The sequence below is a fragment of the Rhinoderma darwinii genome, chromosome 7 (assembly GCF_050947455.1).
Source record: "Rhinoderma darwinii isolate aRhiDar2 chromosome 7, aRhiDar2.hap1, whole genome shotgun sequence".
In the NCBI taxonomy this organism is placed as follows: Eukaryota; Metazoa; Chordata; class Amphibia; order Anura; family Rhinodermatidae; genus Rhinoderma; species Rhinoderma darwinii.
The window spans coordinates 28,657,090-28,676,775 of NC_134693.1; the positions used below are offsets into that span (position 1 = coordinate 28,657,090).

Below are 19,686 nucleotides of genomic sequence, written 5' to 3' on the forward strand. Positions count from 1 at the left end.
TCTGGAGGCAGAGTGGAGAGGCTCAATCCAAGTTGCTTGCGGTCCAGTGTGAAGTTTCCACAGTCAGTGATGGTTTGGGGGGCCGTGTAATCTGCTGGTGTTGGTCCTCTGTGTTATATCAAGTCCAGAGTCAGCGCAGTGTCTACCAGGACATTTTCGAGCACTTCATGCTTCCCTCTGCTGACAAACTTTATGGAGATGTGGATTTCATTTTCCAGCAGGACTTGGCACCTGTCCACACTGCCAGAAGTACCAATACCTGGTTTAATAACCACAGTATCACTGTACTTGATTGGCCAGCAAACTCACTTGATCTAAACCCCATAGAGAATCTATAGGGTATTGTCGAGAGGAAGGCGAGAGCCACCAGACCCAACAATGCAGACGAGCTGAAGGCCGATATCAAAGCAACCCGGGCCTCCAAAACACCTCCGCAGTGCCACAGGCTGATCGCCCCATGCCACGTCTCTTTGATAACACCTCAGCAGTGCCACAGGCTGATCACCTCCATGCCACGCCGCATTGATGCAGTAATTCATGCAAAAGGAGCCCCGACCAAGTATTGAGTGCAGATACTGGACATACTTTTCAGTAGGCCAACTTTTCAGTATTAAAAATCATTTTTGAATTTGGGCTTATATAATATTCTAATTTTCTGAGACACTAAATTTTGGGTTTTCATTAACGGTTATCCATAATCATCAACATTAGAAGAAAAAAATTCTGGAAATAGATCACTGTGTGTGTAATGAATCTATAGAATATAGGAGTTTGTTTTTTAATTGAATTACTGAAATACATTTACTTTTTGATGATATTCTAATTCATTGAGAAGGACCAGTATATAGCACTTTTAAAACACAAATACATTTTCTTGTGATTAACTGTTCTATGGAATACGTGTAAAAGCAAAAAAAAAAACAAACAAAAAAAAACCTCAAAGATCTTCATCTGTACATATTGCTGTCACAGACTACTGTGAATCTAAACTGGTGGTATGATATTCGTAGATGCACTCAATATACAGCAGCGAGAGGGAGAAGAACACAGACATTGTTTATTGAAATAGAACCAGATGTTTTTTTTTTCTGTGGCTGCAAATAATAAATCCTGGTAATAAACGAGGTTGTTAATAATAAATTAGTCTTTAAACCCAGAAGCGCTGCTAGCCGCAGGAAGCACGCACGGACAACATGCTTAGTTACACAACCTGAATATTCAGACTGCTAAAACACCGCATATCAATGGACCACAGCACGTGTCTTATTACCAAGACAATACAGTGTGAAGAATGAAGACAAAGTGACAAAATTAGCAAAAGAAAACTGTTCAATGTTCAGACAATATTTAACCACCATATGGCAAACCAACCCCAAAACACAGGACACCATCAACAACGTCACTCAAGATTAATGCGAAATTGTGACGGTAGATATTTTCTCGTTTTGTTAACACTATTTCTAGCAGTGACCGTTGTATTATACGGGCATATCACAAAAAAAAAATATTTGAGTTGAGATCTAATAACATTTGCTGGCCATTAAGGAAACTAGGCGGTTACGTTCCATTGCAATGTGACACGGTCAACAAAATGTTTAGCTGTGGCCTGTCAGGGGTCTACACAACCCTTCCCATTCTCCTGTGCCCCCATTTCTGAAATATTTTATTTCAACCCGAACACTGCAGCTCTCCTGACGTATTTTGTTTCTTGTACATCATAATGGGAAAAGCCAAAGGCTCCATGTTTTACCACCACTAGAACCGGCATGTTTAGCAATCATGATCAGGCAAGGTCTGATGTTCATAGAATGTATTAACCCTTTTCTGTAGATAATTTTAATAACTACCAGTAGGCAGCATGCCAGGCGGTTATATTTATAGCGTTACTGGAGTCAAGTTGCATTGAAGAGATTCATGGTTAACGGTGATAGAACCAGGACAAAAAAGGTCCACTGTGGATATCCACAGGTAGGATGGAGCTCATGTAAAGGTTGTTCTTAATGCTACAGCCAAACAGGAAGAGAGTATAAGGCCAGCTTTAAAGAATAGTCATACTGCTGGATTTAATATTGAATTGTATTAGTCCTTAGTTAGGGTATGTTCACACGGCGGGGGTCCGTAACGGCTGAAATTAAGGGGATGTTTCAGCCTGAAAACATCCCCGTAATTTCAGCCGTACCGGCATGTGCAGGCGCTTGAACGCCGCGTCAATTACGGCCGTAATTAGCGCTGCTATTCATTGGAGTCAATGAATAGCGGCTCCAATTACGGCCAAAGAAGTGACAGGTCACTTCTTCTACGCGGGCGTCTATTTACGCGCCGTCATTTGACAGCGGCGCGTAAATATACGCCTCGTGTGAACAGACAAACGTCTGCCCATTGCTTTCAATGGGCAGATGTTTGTCAGCGCTATTGAGGCGCTATTTTCAGACGTAATTCGGGGCAAAAACGCCCGAATTACGTCCGTAAATAGGCCGTGTGAACATACCCTTACAAGGAAACATTGTCCTGCTTAAAAATCCATTCCCTGTGTAACAATCGGTGATCTGATCCAAGATTTACATTAGTCCTTAAAGAGAACTTCCACGGAAAAATGAAAACACAGTGCTCTTAGATGTCATGTACGGTTTGTATGTGAAGCTTTTCCCTTTAAAGCTCAGCCATTCGTGCTGCAATTATCATTGTCTTATGTGCCACACAATACTTGTCACTGCGCCCATCCCCTCTCACACTGCAGATTGCTTGCTTGAAACAGTGCAGAGGCTGCTGGGATCACAGGATTTTAATAGCTAGCAAGTTCCCCCTCCAGACATTCAAACTAATCGTATCTTTTCTATTTATATACTGTGATATTTAGGTTATGGCCATATCATTATGAATTATATTGGCTTTTTGATGTTATTGTCTATTTATTCATGTGCAGGATCACCAGATATCCTGGGTCTTTTTAATCTATTTGGATGAAATAAATATACATTTATATTTTTATACTCTGACCGAGTGCCGTGGATTTGTTTATTCTTCCCTCTATTTTCATCTATTTGAATTAAGGATGGCACCTTACTTACTGTGGCTAGTCAGTAGACATATTGAGATAATTTTTTTTCTTCTCCCTCATTTCACTTGGGTAAGATATTTAGCAGGGAGGAAGTAAAGGGCTGCAATATTTCAAGTCTCTTCCTACTCTAAACCATAATGAATGTGGTGTGTAGCCTGCAAGAGAATAACGCTAGTAACCAGCATAGAGCACTTATTTTTCTTATTCTAGATTAGAAAATTGATTTGACACACTGAGGTGCATATCCCAAGAGCGGAGGTACACTTGAAACCCTCCACTATTAAGGTAGTGATATTATACATCATTATTTGTCGCAACCAGAACAAATACCTATTAACGCCCAGAATCTTCGCTTTCAAATTATACCAGGCTGGTTTTGAAGTTGGTTAGCAGGGTGAATATTTCACTTCCTGGTCCTGTGTCTGCCAATTTTGGCAGGTACAGCGAGAGCCGATCAACGATACTGCTCGTTGATCGGCGCGCGTTTGCTCCTGTCACAAGAAGCTATGCATGGGGACAAGCGGTCGTTACTCCGATCGCTCTACCCATACATTATCATCATGTCGGCAGCGCATCTCCCTGTTTACAGCATTTGCTCGTTCATCTGCTGATCGCTGCCCTATTTACACAGGGCAATTATCGACAAAGAGCGCTCTATGAATGCTTGTCTGCCCGACAATTCAATTTTCCAGTGTAAAACCCCCTTCAAGGGAAGGTGTCACTAAAAAATTTTTTTTTATATGTTATTGCTTTTAGTATGTCATTATAATACATTTAAATACAACGGCGCATGCACCGCTCCCACAAAGTCCAAAAGGAAGGTCTTCGGCAGAGCGACATCCGGCGCCATTTTCATGTGGACCGGAAGCCGCGGCCGGACAGTAAGAGAACTACTTCCGGCCATATGTTCAGACGCAAGGACTAGGAGCGGAGGCGGCAGGAGCAGGTAAGTTATGTTTGTATATGTGATGTGTGTGTATGTTCGTGTTATACTGTGTGATTACCACTGTATCTAATCCTCCTACACTGTGCATTCTCTCAAAAAATGGCGGCACACAGTGTAGGAGATTTGAACATTCAACCCCCTTCTTTCTCCTGGCACTAGCCATGATAAAGGAGGGGGGATTGTTTGAGGACACTAGAGCGAGTGTGTCTTCTCCAACTTTGCAGCATAAAGCAATGAGGTTGCTTTACCACATGCCAATGCTGCAATTTTGGGAATTGCTCCCTCTAGTGACCAGCACATGGAAATGTTATAAATTAGAATCTAATTTATATTTCTTGACTTGTGAAAAAATAAATAAAAAATTAGAACAATGTGTAATCATTTATATACTAACTGTTTAACTGTTTAACTATATTCACATAATCTCAATACAAAGCATGGCCGCCAAGTCTAATAGCGGGATGCAAGATCACCAGTAATCCTATATAATCAGAAAATAAGTGTTTACATAGTGACTACATAAGATATGGATTGAATATGGATGAATTGTCATATACTGCCATGGTATTGCACATAAAGGATAAGTGGAGATTCAGTCAAGGACCAGGCCCACTACCCATAGTACTAAAGGAAATAATACGTTTTTTTTTTTTTAAACCTTTTATGAGCAAGCTAGGAATGTTTTCACCATGAACAAAGGCACCGAGTATTTATACCAAACCTCTTATGCTAGAAAGCAGAAGGAAAAGAAAAGGAAAAACTTCAGATATTCTTCTCTTATATTTTGATTTCAATGCATGAGACAATAGGCAGAGAAGATCTTATTTGTCTGCCCTTGTACGAAACATGCATTAGGAATTTGCATACATAACATAATATGCACTGGCATGTGCCACTTTAGCCTCAATTTTCAAGGCAAAAATATGAAAATGTGATGCGCTGTTAAGCAGTAGATCTATTTAAGGATGCCAAGCGCGCTTATAAATTTACCTTAATTTATGTAAATCGAACCACTTCATTATAGATGAAAGGAAAAGATTACAGATATAACCAAACAGAGGTGCCATCGGGTCTTCAGAGAAGAAAATATACCGTGATGTATACCTATCACATGGTCTCGGACCAGAGGAACCTCGGAGGGTATACGACATGTCACTGATGACGTCTCGTTTCTGGGGCGGCGATGTGTTTTTTGCCCGCGCATCCAATCTAGCTATTAACTGTTGGATGCAGAGGTCACATGCTACACGTATGTAAACAACCACCGCGAGTGCTGCCGAAGCCTCAGCGCTGGATCACCGGGGGCAAGGATAGGCAAGTATTGCTTTTTAAGTTTATTTCATTTCATTTCATTTCCAGCCCCTAACCAAAAAATGGACATCTCGGAAAACAATTTTAAAGTGGAATGAAAAGCAGGTGAGGCATCTACTAGAAAGCATATTGTGCTGCTGCCTTCTGCAAGGTTGTATTGGATCAGTCATTTTAGAAGGAAAAGGCCCAGGTCACCTATATTATTCTATAGTAGCACTTTCTTTCAGCTTTGATTTTACCTGAGACCACATTCATCTGCGTAACATTGTCCTAGAGCCCAAGATGTATATGCATGCGTAGGACCCCCGCATCATCCAGGAGAAGAATCTGTTAATTTATCAGTAATGGGTTACTTTAAAGCAGTGGTCTCCAATGTGTGGAAATGCTTGCAAGTCTTCAGGTATCAATTTGAGCTAGGAGAAGTCGTTTTTTCCTCCCGTTGGAGAGCGTTCGGTTAGAGACCACCGGCTTATTGGGGTTATCTTGAATTAGAAAGTAGGGTCTGCTTTTCTTTTCCAGAAACAGTCCCATTCTTGTCCTTGGGGTCTCTGAGTGCTGACAGGGACTCCAAAGTAAAAGGTATTCCATTATGCTATACCCTTAACTTTGTAGTTCCTGTCCGCACCCAGAGACGCCGCTCTTTTTAACCCCTTGAGTACCCAGCTCATTTTGGCCTTGAGGACCAGACCCATTTTTTCAAATCTGACATGTATCACTTTATGTGGTAATAACTCCAGAATGCTTTTACCTATCCAATTGATTCTGAGATTGTTTTCTCGTGACATATTGTACTTTAGTTTAATGCAAAAATTTGGTCGATAAATTCATTGCTTATTTGTGAAAAACACCAACATTTAGCGAAAATATGAAGAAATTATGATTTTTCCCATTTTAAATGTATCTGCTTGTAAAACAGATGGTAATACCACACAAAATACTTACCAATTAACATCTCCCATATGTCTACTTTATGTTTGCATCGTTTTTTGAACATCCTTTTATTTTTCTATGACCTCACAAGGCTTAGAACTTTAGCAGCAATTTTTCTGGAAAAACGTAAAAATTTCTAATTTTTGCAAGAAATAAAGGAGAGAAAGCACCCCAACATTTGTAAAGCAATTTCTCGCGATTACGGAAATACCCCATATGTGGTAATAAACTGCTGTTTGGACCCACAGCAGGGCTCAGAAGGGAAGGAGCGCCATTTGGATTTTGGAGCTCTGATTTTACTGGAATGGTTTTCAGTGCCGTGTCACGTTTGCAACGCCCTGGAGGGACCTAAACAGTGGAATCCCCCCCAAAGTGACCCCATTTTGGAAACTATACCCCTCAAGGAATTTTTCTAGTGGTATAGTTATCATTTTGACGCCACAGGTTTTTTGCTGAATTTATTGGAATTAGTCTGTGAAGATGAAAAGAGAGACTTTTTTTTGGAGAAAACACAGAATTTTCTAATTTTTATAAGGAATAAAGGAGAAAAAGCACCTCAACATTTGTAAAGCAATTTCTCCTGATTACGGAAATACCTCATATGTGGTAATAAACTGCTGTTTGGACCCATGGCAGGGCTCAGAAGGGACGGAGCACCATTTTGCAGCTCAGATTTTGCTGAATTGGTTTCTGGGGGCCATGTCGCATTTGCAGAGCCCCTGAAGTACCAGTACAGTAGAAATTCCCCAGATGTGATCCCAATTTGGAGACTATACCCCTGAAAGAATTAAATTAGAGGTGTAGTGAGCATTTTGAGCCCTCAGGTGTTTTATAGATTTTATTAGAATTGGTCCGTGAAAATGAAAACATTTTTTTTTTCCAATAACCTGCAGCTTTAGCTCAGAATTTTTCATTTCCACAAGGAATACAGGAGAAAAGACACCCCAAAATGTGTTACACAATTTCTCCTGATTACGAAAATACCCCATATGTGGTTGTAAACGGCTATTTGGACATACGGCAAGTGTCTAAACGGAAAAAGTGCAATTTCGTTTTTGGAGTGGAGATTTTACAAAATTTGTTTTTGACGCCATGTTGCATTGCGCTGAGGTACCAGTACAGTGAAAACTCCCGAGAAGTGACCCCATTTAGGAAACTACACCCCTCAAGGAATTCATCTAGAAGTGTAGTGAGCATTTTGACCCCCAAAGGTTTTGCAGAAATTAGTGCACAGTGGATGTTGCAGATTGAAAATTGACATTTTCCACATATATGCTATTTCAGTGCCCAATGTGTTGTGCCCAGCTTGTACCACTGGAGACATACGCCCTATAAATTGTTAAGCGGTTCTCTAGAGTACGGTAATACCCCATATGTGGTCATAAACCGCTGTTTGGGCTCACTGCCAGGCCCAGAAGGAGCGCCATTTGGCTTTTGGAGCGCAGATTTTGCTTGGTAGTAGTTTTGTTTAGTGTTTTACTGGTGTTTCAGTTTATAATGTGGGGGCATATGTAATCTGTGCGGAGTACATACATTTTTTGCGTGACACACTGTCGTTTTTATTTGATACCATGTTTGGCTACGCACAACTTTTTGATCACTTTTTATTCCATTTTTTTGGAAACAAAGGAAATTCTGCCATTGTTTTTTATGGTATTTTTTTTACGGTGTACCGTGCGGGATAAATAATATGATATTTTTTTAGGTCAGGCCGATACGAACGCGGCAATACCTATTATGTCTAGTTTTTGTCTTTTTTTTCATTTTTTTTCTAATTATAAAGGGCTTGGTCAGGGAAACAAGGCGATTATTGTTTTTATTACGTAAAACTTGTATTTATTTATTTATCTAAAACTTTTTTTTTTACTTTTTTTTCACTTTTTATTTTACACATACTAGGGGACTGGAAGATCTGATCTTCTGATCCCCTGCACAATACACTGCACTACTTCTGTATGTACTGATGTAGTGCAGTGTATTGTAACTGTCACTTTACAACTGACAGTTGAGCCTATTACGTCCTGCCTTGGGCAGGACCTAATAGGCTCCCGTACCTGGCAACCAGGAAGCTGTTGCTAGGCTTCCTGGTTGCCATTGCAACCATCAGAACCCCGCGATTTTCGCGGGTGGGCAATGGGGTGCAGAGGGAGCCCCCTCCCTCTGTATCAATCACTTAAATGCCGCTGTCGCTATTGACAGTGGCATTTAAGGGGTTAAACTACAGCGATCGGAGAGGACAGTGATCGCTGTAGTTGCAGTGGGATGTCGGCTGAATATTACAGCCGACATCCGATGAAGATGGAGCGAGCACAGCTCCTGTGCCCGCTTCATCGTCAGGGCGTTACTATACGCCCATTTTCGGGAAGGGGTTAATAAAAAGGGTTTTGTTTTTTTTTACACCGCTTTCTCTGATCTCCTCACGTATCTCACAGAAGTGAGGAGATCAGAGAAAGTGACAGGAGCTTTCTCCTGCAGACGACGTCACAGACGGCTGTGATTGGTCAGTCTTCAGAGACTGACCAATCACAGCAATCGCCGGCATTGGGGACTGCTAATTGGTCCCCAGGCCGGTAGCAGAGACGGTTAGCTGTCAATGACAGCTGCCGCCGCTGTTCTGTCACTATGTGATTTCACATAGTGACAGTTTATTCCTGCGCCGTAATAGTACGTCGAAGGTACGCTGGAATAAGCGGCCAGCGACGTACTATTACGTCGAAGGTACGCAAGGGGTTAAACTTTTTTGCCCGATTATTGCCAAAAGACAATCTATGGGGATCTCCAGATCGCTCTATGTGGAGCAGCGACAGAAAAATACTCCTTTGCATGTCTTCTTACATGGTTGCAACTGGATATTACACAACCCAAAAGGTTAGAACTTCTTCTACAGCCACCTAAATGAATTCCTCCTTTATCAGAGGTATCGCACTATGAAGCCCCGGGGTGTGTTTTTCTTTGATACAGACTCCATGTATGCAGCTATAAGAAAGATTAAATAAAAGATTCAATTTGTATCCATGATATTTGGATTTGAAGATTAGTGTTAGAGTTGTTAAAAACCGTAATAAAAATAATACACTCAAACCACAGTGTGTCTTTAGAAATATTTAAATCTTTATTTTTAGTTTTTTGGGATTTTTTTTTTTTTGCGTGATCTGTTTTTAATAGCTTCCCCTATGATAAAAATGAAGCCTTTCTCTACCTCTCCGGTTATGTCCTCAGTGTTGGTAGGAACCACACAAAGCAACAGGATACAGGTCCCCCCAATGACTAAGGTATAAAGCAGCACCAGAGAAAAAGTACACAGTTATGAGCGTGGGAGAACTCGATGTCCAGGAATGGCAGAATAAACTGTTGTGTCCATTTATCTACTTTCCCAGTCTTGCTCTCTCCATTGAAAATCTCATGAGAGCCTCGAAGTGACATGTGACGTTATGCTTTGAAAGTCTCCATCTGGAAGAGTTTTCTGCAGGTGGAGATCCTGCCCTAGAACAAGGAATTTCAAAGACCTCTTCACTTGTGAACTAGGAGTCCATGTCTCATACCAGCTCCAGTACCTAAATGGAGGATGAAAGAACAACATAGTTGCTCTACAATAGAAAACATGCAAGTGTATGACAGCGGTAATGTACGTCATCTAACATGAAGAGCCATCTGTTCTTGATAGGTCATCCTGCCAATGTTGGTGGGAGCAGAAGTTAGACCACAAAATAAAGATCAAGTACATGATGCAAGACATCAATTGTGAATACGGTCACCAATGTAACTGTGGCGCGAGGTTTATAGAATATGGATACTCTATTTTTATTAAAGAGGATCTGTCACTAGTTTTTTAATGCCCTATTTCCTAGCTAATCTAATAGGCGGTGTCACACTGATAATGCTAGTGAAAAATGCCTCCCTAAAAGTTTTATTTTAAACTTATGAGCTTTTTTTTTTTAAAATATGCAAATGAAGCTATACACAATAGATAAGTGGGTGTCACCACCAGGGATTCTCCTGAGGTGGAGCCTCCTCACAGCCTCTGACCTATCAGCATGAAGCTGCTTCACACAGTGTGAGAGACTGAGGCCGGAGGGAAGGGGGATCACTTAAAACAGCAATACCTCCGGCTGGTGGCATATGAAAGAGGAGATTCCAATCTTGCATATGACACCAGGATCGCAGTTCTAGATGTGAAACAACTGGATCTCTCACCAGTTGAAAACACAGTCGGGAATGAAAGCTGTATACTATATGATCGCAGTGTTGCTGGGCTGGGAAAAGGAGAACTGTATCAGCTGATTGGACAGCGTCATACAGAAAACATACTGCCAAGAGTAAAAAGAAAGAGTCACCTCCCATTTGGCAAATATAGCCAAATTAGCATATTTAGAAAAAAAGCTCATAACTTTGCATATAAAAGTTTTTGACAATTACACAGCATCATAGTTCCTATTAGATTAGTTAGGAGATAGGGCAATAATAAACTAGTCAGATCCTATTTAAGTACATAAAAAGGCTGACTCCAGTGTGTACTAGGTGATACATTGACTCGAAAAGGAACAAAGTATAAAAAGTTAGTAAAAACACATGACCTCGAAATACATCTAATTAAGTGACTTAGTTTCTCAACTTTTGTTGCAAGATATTCAAGAGTAGGTTGGGCGGACATTGACATAAACAACCTGTATGGGAACTACATTGCTTGGTAGCCATGACTGGTGTCTGCAGAGGTGAATGGTAGAACGTACCTTGATTGTGCCCTGGCTGTTAGCAGCAATAAGAACATTTGACTCCTGTAAAAGAAAGAAAGAAGAATGATTGTCCAAACTTACATTTCACAAACATCTATTGTATTGTGGACCCTTCACCCAATCAAAAGCTGCTTTAGGGTGGATTTACACGCGGCAGATTTTATTGCAGAAGTTTCTGCAACTGAAAATCGGTTCCATTCATTTAAATGTGGTGGTTTCTGCAGCAGGTGTATGGATTTCTGCAAATTCCATCCATATGGATGCAACCGATTTCCAGTAGCAAACATTTCTGCAACAAAATCTGCTACATGTGAATCCTCCCTTAGTTGACTTGTTACACGGTGACCTTCAGCACGTGAATGCTACTTGGAGTCAGTGGTGAAGCAGAGGGTTTATGTAAACATTAATAACTCTCACAAAAAGACCACATATCTTGCAGACTTTGGTTGTACATTTGAGAATGGAAATGAGGATGTAGAATTAAATATGTAAAGAGGCTCTGTCACCAGATTATAAAATCCCTATCTCCTAATGAATGTGATCGGCGCTGCAATGTAGATAACAGCAACGTTTTTTTTTGTTTTTTTTAAAACCTTGTCACCACATTATAACTTGACTATCTCCTACATAATCTGATTGGCGCTGTAATGTAGAGAACAGCAGTGGTTTTTATTTTGAAAAACGATCATTTTTGCCCAAGTTATGAGCAATTTTAGATTTATGCAAATGAGCTTTTCAATGGACAACTGGGCGTTGTGAATAGAAGTGTATGACGCTGACAAATCAGCGTCACACACTTCTCATCGTTCCCACCTAGCTTCTTTCACTGCAGACACACAGAGTGACGTCACCCACAGGTCCTTCATCCTTGGCGTCGGACGAGAGAAGACACATCGGCTCCAGGCGTCCGAGAGGGTACAGTTGAATCTGCAGCAGCATCACCGTGTGCAGGTAAGCAGAGTAAACTCCATAGAGACGAGCATATTACCCTCTCGGACGGCTGGAGCCCATGAATGTTCTCTTATCCGACGCCAAGGTTGAAGGACCTGTGGGTGACGTCACGCTGTGTGTCTGCAGTGAAAGAAGCTGGGTGGGAATGATGAGAAGTGTATGATGCTGATTTGTCACTGATTGGTCAGCGTCATACACTTCTATTCACAACGCCCTGTTGGTAAAATGAGAAAACACGCCAAGTTGTCCATTGAAAAGCTCATTTGCATAAATCTAAAATTGCTCATAACTTGGGCAAAAATGATCGTTTTAAAATAAAAACTAAAAACTTTGCTGTTACCTACATTGCAGCGCCGATCACATTCAATAGGAGATAGGGATTTTATAATCTGGTGGCAGAGCCTCTTTAAGGGGTTGTCCAGGGGTACAGGAATATATCTTAACTAGGAGAGCAAGACTTGCTCTCGTTTCCTAATATACACGATGTGACAATGCAATAATTATTTTTGCCACGGATTTCCCGGTATGCTTTGTGCTAGAATTCATGAACAACGTCCTGCTCTTTGGGACCCACAGGACAGCGGGAGGAGGTATCTGTTTACTTACATCTGATTCATGGATGCAGAAGATTTTCATGAACAAGAAAAGTAAACATACACTGACCCCTCTCTCCTGCTATTCTCTGTAGGCAAATGCCGAAAAACATACAAAAATACTCTACAAGAGGCAATTCATTTACAACAGGCTATTAATATTGGCCAAACATGTATGTACAGGTATGTACTCCAAACTCAGGACACAAGATAAAATAGTGATTGTGGGGGCAGGGATTCTTCTGGACGTTCAGTAAATAATACCATTGAAGAAACACTAGAGCCTTATTTGAAATGGTTGAATACAATAAACAGATCGTATTCAACTCCATAGCAGATGGAGATACAATAGATTTTAACCTTTAAACACAATATAAAAGAGATTTTATACACAGAATGAATGTACAAGTTCGGTAACTCAATACAAAACATATCTAGCTCTTGAGTTACTATTAAATTCACAAATGTGATGGTTGCCCCTGGTAACAGTCAACAAGCATGTTGTCAGACACATTCCTAACAGCTTGGCAGAGCTTCTATAACTGTACAGCGCCTGGTGTAAAAGACGAATACATCCCGGAATTAAAATCATCAGAGAAAGCTCTATGCAGATACTGAGCCAGGAAGGAATGCAGGGAGATTTTACCTCGGAAGCCTGCAGAGCGGAGAATGCAAGTCCGGACTATGATACAGCCCGTAACTCAGGAACAGAAGGCCGTTAGAGTCCCTTTAAACAGAAAACTCTTCCAAATCCTGAAAATGTTGTTTAGATGAAAACAAAACCACATCCCCCTAGAGAATTACTAGTTACAGGTGGATGAGGATGTCAAGTAAACTGGAGTCTCGCATCAGAACAGCGTGAAGCTTAGGAGGCTTAAGAGCAGAGCAAAAGTTCTAAGAAGAACTATGGGGGTCGTAAGACAAATAATCTGTAAATGAAAGAACATAGGGAAACCTATTTAATCTTGTCTTTCTTCCCTTGTTAATTATACCAACAAGCTGTATTGTTTTATTAGCCTATAGTGTACAATATAAAAGTTATAAAAAAAAAACAAACTGATTTACCACACCGTGCATACATTAATGTAATACAGGCAATCCCATTCAGAAATGTACAAGGGTGAAGCCCTCCCCCGAGAGAGAAAATCAAATGAAGAAACGAAGGACACGGCCGAGCTCCCATCACACAAGACAGTTTCATTACATAATCGGCGGCGCTCACTCACTGATCACCACACATGTGAAATTTTCCACTTTCTGCATTGAATGAATTCTAGTCATTTCTTCTCAAATACAGAATTCTATCAGCAGAAATCCCAGCAATCATGTCTTCCCTTTCATTACACGCCGCAGCATTGATCTAACAAGAAACTTTTAACCTCCCTGTGGTTTGATCTTTCTGTGATCATAAAAGCACCAACGCCCTGTAAAGCCCCTTGACTCTATAATGGGAGAATACAGAAACCATAAAAAACAAATGTCGGTAGCAGACTGAACTTTCAACTTAATTGTTAAAACGGTTTCTATTAACCTCGATGTAAAAGATCACAGAGAAGAATTGAACTTTGGCTGGTTCTGCAGCTTTGCGAGGAATCCCGGTACTGGTCGGCGTCTTCAGTAATTTTCTATCATTTGCTTTCTTGCTAATTCTACCGTTTCACTGTACAAATAATACACCCAAAATAAATTGACGGTTAATACAAATATGAGATTTCAACAATGTCCCCTTTATTATGTAGATGTTAAAGGGGTAGTAACGTTATAGCAAAAGTCTTTTATAAGTGTGAGCTTATTAGGACAGGCCCTTTCCATATACCCGGTGATAGAACTCGGACATCATAGATGGAGGGTCTAGGAGGAGCGCCTGATGCTCTGGAGGACTTAATGAATGCGTGCGGTAGGAAATGTGTGGTCACCTGCAGCTCCCCCTGGAGATATCAGTGGGTCGGTTTTCAGAAAAGGGGTGGTCTCCGTAGCCGCTTTCAGAGGAATCATTTTTATAACCTCCTTATGGATAAGTGTGAGCATTTACCGTGCTCACCGTAACAAAATACAATTGTCAGAATGTTAAAAACCCCCTTTAACGAGATATCTAGTCATATCTTAAACGCCTCCTGTCAGCAAGAGGGGGCATATGATAGAAAGTGCTGTCTAAGAACATTCAACTTACTTATAAAGGCAATGGCTGAATGGATCAAAAAATTGACAACCACTTCCTGAATCAGAACTGCACATCGAGTATTTAGTTGTCAGTGTCCTCACCCCACTGCTCTTACGTTAGTAATTTCAGCGACAAACAGGTGGAGAGTCTTTTCCAAAAATAGTTGGCCCTAAACCTGGTCATTCTGTTAGTAAATTGAGGTTTACAGCTGTTGGGTCTAATATATAGTACGGTCTCCAATGAATTGATCCAAAAAGTGTATATGTGACTCAAGAAGACAACCCCTTCTTAAACAAAAGTCGGCCCGATTATCACAGGTCTAACCTTTCCAACGTCCGGTGAACACCACGTTTGGCCATACATTTGCCAGAGAATGAATGGCTGACATTTAATACATGGATGTGGCGAGTCCAACAATTGGGTTCACCAGCTCGGGGCCCCCTCTATGTCCATGTGCCATAATAGAGCATATGGAAAAGGCATTGCCCTCATGAGACAACCCCTTTAATGTCAAACGCTATAGATTGTCTTTATGCATCTATAACATGAAGCTGGGGCCCTGAACGAAGGGGTCCTATTATTTCAAGAGGCAGATGGCCACATAGTGTTGGAACCCCTTCATTCTAGGGAACCCCACGTTTTTAATTAGAAAGCTAGAAAGGCCCTTTGGATTCCTTCTTCAGGCATCTGAAATTCTGTTGATAGGAGAGACATGTCCTGAATTTCTAATTAATTTATTGATTAAAACACAAAAATGTTAAAAAATGTAAAAAAAAAAAAAAAGAAAAAATATTTAAATCCACTTCTCTTTCTGACCGTATGGCTCGCCTACATATCTGATATAGACATCATATGAGCAGTTTTGTGATGCGGCGATTGTGTATGAGTTCTGTCACCCTCCCGCCAACCAATGAGGATTGTTCAGAAGCCCTGGCACGCTTCAGATCGTGAAAGATTATGGTTTCCATTGTCCGCACAATATTCTGATGCATCAGATGGTAGGTTGTAAAAGGCATAGAGGTGAAGTGATCGCGGTGGCCTTGTAAATAAAACTGAATGTGGAGACTAAAGCTCTAATAAAACATACATATAAAAGTGAGGCCCACTATATTAATGGACTGAATCACTGGATGATAATTAAGAGGTTATGTGCTTGCACTCAAATACAATATGGTGGGAGGTGCAGCACTTAACCACTTAGCTGCTGAGGACGTGTGCACTGCATTATTCATGACAGTAGATCAAAGCGGGAACGGCGGCTCGTTCTGAGAGAATAATGCGGTCTATTGTGAAGGCTCTTGTAATTTGCCAAAATGTGAACAAAGATGCTTGAGCGAGGTTGTGAATATAATTACATGATATGATGTCATAGCAGTGGGCGAAGACCTTGCTTGTTACAAGCCAAGCCACGAGCATGAAATAAAAACATTTTCCAGACATTTAAGCAAATGCAACGCTAATTTATTGTAAGAACAACGGGCCACAGGGAGCATACGTTTCCTGCCGCTTTATGTTTTTTCCGGGGAGATCTGTGAAGAGTCAACTCTCTGGAACCGCCAATCGCTAGTGACACAAACTAACCTTACATAGTTACACAATTGTCAATTCAGGGTGAATTCATAAAAGAAAAAAAGAACTGCATATAATAAAAAGAGAAAAAGCTACTAGACTTCTGCTGGGATGAGAGTAAAAAACAAACAAGCATTCAAATGCAAAAAAGCTCCCTGTGCTATGGCATTAAGCGATGATGTTACCCACTTGGCTCCCACTTTGTGCACTAGCGCTGCTATGCCATTTTTTTTATGCCAGACTTGTTTGTATGCGGACGTGGTTCCCGCTTATATGCGCTCAACTATAAATTCCAGAATTTGTAATTATACATCTTGCTTTTAATCTGCCTGGGAAAAGATACAGCGACACCATCCAAACTTTCACTGCTTGGAGAATAAAAACATTTTTGGATAAACCAGGTTATGTTCAACGGACACTAAACCTAAAAACAAGAAATAAAAACCTCCCCAAAAAAACACTTACATATAGGTCAGTCCGCGGAGTATTTTGCAAGATTCTGAAGCAATCCACCTTGTGGAAATTTGGTAGAGTGACGGGTCATTTACACCTTACTTCTCTCCATGTTTTGAATAAGGTAACTAAGGCCTCGTTCACATCACGCTTTGAGAAGGATGTCGAACAGTGGCATTCGTCACCCATAGACTGTTATGGGATCGTTTACACATATATATTTATTAAAAACAGGAAAAAGAATATGGTGTATATATATATTGAACTTTCATGATCATGACCGTGGCAAACATCATCCATTGGTTCTCGTGTTTTTTTTTTGCACGATCCAGTTGTATGGAATAGCGGAGACTTCTATGCTATTCCACACATTAAAAATGTAAGGTATTTTGACATATATACTAGCACAACGGAGGCCAAAAGGACACTCTTTTGGCCTCTATCGGGCCAACGGAGCCCTATGGACACGTTTAGCGTGTATGTCGGGAACTTTCCTGGCGTACATGCTAAACGTGCATTACAAATATGATGTGAACAGGGCCTTAAAAAAGTTCTTACACAGATTTCCCCTGCTCCGCAGGTGGCCGGAACTACGACACAGCCCGAGTCACTTGAATGTAGAGGTGCTAGCGATGACTTTCTTAAAGAGGCTCTGTCACCACATTATAAGTGCCCTGTCTCCTACATAAGATCGGCGCTATAATGTAGGTGACAGCAGTGCTTTTTATTTAGAAAAACGATCTGTTTTCACCACTTTATTAGCGATTTTAGATTTATGCTAATGAGTTTCTTAATGCCCAAGTTGGCGTGTTTTTACTTTAGACCAAGTAGGCGTTGTACAGAGGAGTGTATGACGCTGACCAATCAGCGTCTTGCACTCCTCTCCATTCATTTCCTCAGCACATAGGGATCCTTTTAGATCAGTATGTGCTGTCTTATACTAACACATTAACGATACTGAAGTGTTGGGATGTCTATTCACAATCCCTGCACTTCGTTAATGTTTCTGTGGTACTTACAGCAGAGCAAGCGTAATCTTGCGAGATTACGCTGTAGATGACAGGTTACAACGAATTTACGCTGTGCTCTGCTGTAACTACCGCAGAAACGTTAACGAAGTGCAGGGATTGTGAATAGACATCCCGTGGGAATGTCTATTCACTGTCTAAACACTTCAGTATTGTTAATGTGTTAGTATAAGACAGCACATACTGATCTAAAAGGATCCCTATGTGCTGAGGAAATGAATGGAGGGGAGTGCATGATGCTGATTGGTCAGCGTCATACACTCATGTGTACAACGCCCACTTGGTCTAAAGTAAAAACACGCCCACTTGGGCATTAAGCAACTCATTAGCATAAATCTAAAATCGCTAATAAAGTGGTGAAAATAAATAGTTTTTTTAAAATAAAAAGCACTGCTGTCACCTACATTACAGCGCGGATCTCCTTATGTAGGAGATAGGACACTTATAATGTGGTGACAGAGCCTCTTTAAGGTCCCGTTAATTCTGTCATATGACGCCATACACTTCTGAAGTGGTTGCTCTACAGGTTTTTGACCCCTAGAAGCTCCAGGATACACAGGTAGCCCATGAATAGGATATATTTGATGTTTTGCTTCTCTCCTGACACAAAAAAATCTATTTCTCAAGCGGTGGTCTTATAACAAACAGCACTATTTACTTTTGTCTTATTTGATGACCTTAAGATGAAAGACTTTCTCTTTGCATTTTATTTCTCATTTAGCATTTTTCACTCGGACAACCAAAATGAAGAAAAAGCCATTTGTTCTAAAAACAAAAGGTGACCTCCATGTTCTAGTAATTCATAGTCCTATAGAAATTCGGTATTAATCTCACAATCAGCCAGAAGAGTGAACATGGTTATATTATCTGAAGTCGGACTGAAATTGCCTTGTGTGCTTTACATTCCAAACAACATGGATTTCATTTCCTTAAAATGTTGAGTTTGACAGTCGATTTTCTGGCAATCTGCTAGCTGAAGATGCAGTGTAAATGGTATTATACAGATCCGGAGAGACATTTATTGAATCAACATTTCAGCTTTCCATTACAATGACATGAAAGGAAAGACTGGTATGATCTCCCGAATAGAAAGTCGCCTCTCTATATAAAAAGAAATTGTTAAAGTGAATAAAAAAATAATTTCTTGCCACCAATAAATGTCTTATATTTGCACCTACCAACTAAAAAATGGGGCATAGTATGTAGTGTCGCACGAGTATATTACAGCTGAGACAAAGCTGAATCCATTCTTTTAACCGCTTAGATGCCATGGCCAATACCGACTGAGGCAACTGAGCCGCTAGAAGGGGGCGATCGCGGTATTCCTAATGAAGTCCCCGTGTCTGTCACGTTGGTCTTCCTAACAATCAACATCAACTTATTACCTATCCACAGAACATGCGATAAGTGTTTGATTGCGGAGGGTTGCATCGCTGGGACTCCACCTTATGGAGTGTTGGTTGCGCATGCCACTCCATAAATTCTCTATGGGACTGCGAGAAAGAGAAAGAGAGAGAGAGAGAAAGAGAAAAAGAGAGAGAGAGAGAGAGAAAGAGAGAGAGAAAGAAAGAGAGAGAGAGAAAGAAAGAGAGAGAGAGAGAAAGAGAGAGAGAAAGAAAGAGAGAGAGAGAAAGAAAGAGAGGGAGAAAGAAAGAGAGAGAGAAAGAAAGAGAGAGAGAGAAAGAAAGAGAGGGAGAAAGAAAGAGAGAGAGAAAGAAAGAGAGAGAGAGAGAAAGAGAGAGAGAAAGAAAGAGAGAAAGAAAGAGAGAGAGAAAGAGAGAGAGAAAGAAAGAGAGAGAAAGAAAGAGAGAGAAAGAAAGAGAAAGAGAGAAAGAAAGAGAAAGAGAGAAAGAAAGAGAAAGAGAGAAAGAAAGAGAAAGAGAGAAAGAAAGAGAGAGAGAGAAAGAAACAGAGAGAAAGAAAGAGAGAGAAAGAGAGAAAGAAAGAGCGAGA

General features: G+C 40.7%; 1 protein-coding gene across 2 annotated transcripts in view; it reads right to left on the minus strand.

Annotated features, from left to right (window-relative positions):
- Positions 1–9,334: 9,334 nt before the first annotated feature.
- COP1 (COP1 E3 ubiquitin ligase) overlaps positions 9,335–19,686 on the minus strand; it is a 177,742-nt gene continuing 167,390 nt past the window's right edge. For both annotated transcript variants that reach the window (XM_075833074.1, XM_075833072.1), the window contains 2 exons: positions 10,976–11,020; positions 9,335–9,799 (listed from right to left, as the gene is read on the minus strand). In XM_075833074.1, the coding sequence (XP_075689189.1) occupies positions 9,782–9,799; positions 10,976–11,020 (63 nt within the window). In that variant the 3' untranslated portion in view covers positions 9,335–9,781. The remainder of the gene's footprint in view (positions 9,800–10,975; positions 11,021–19,686) is intronic.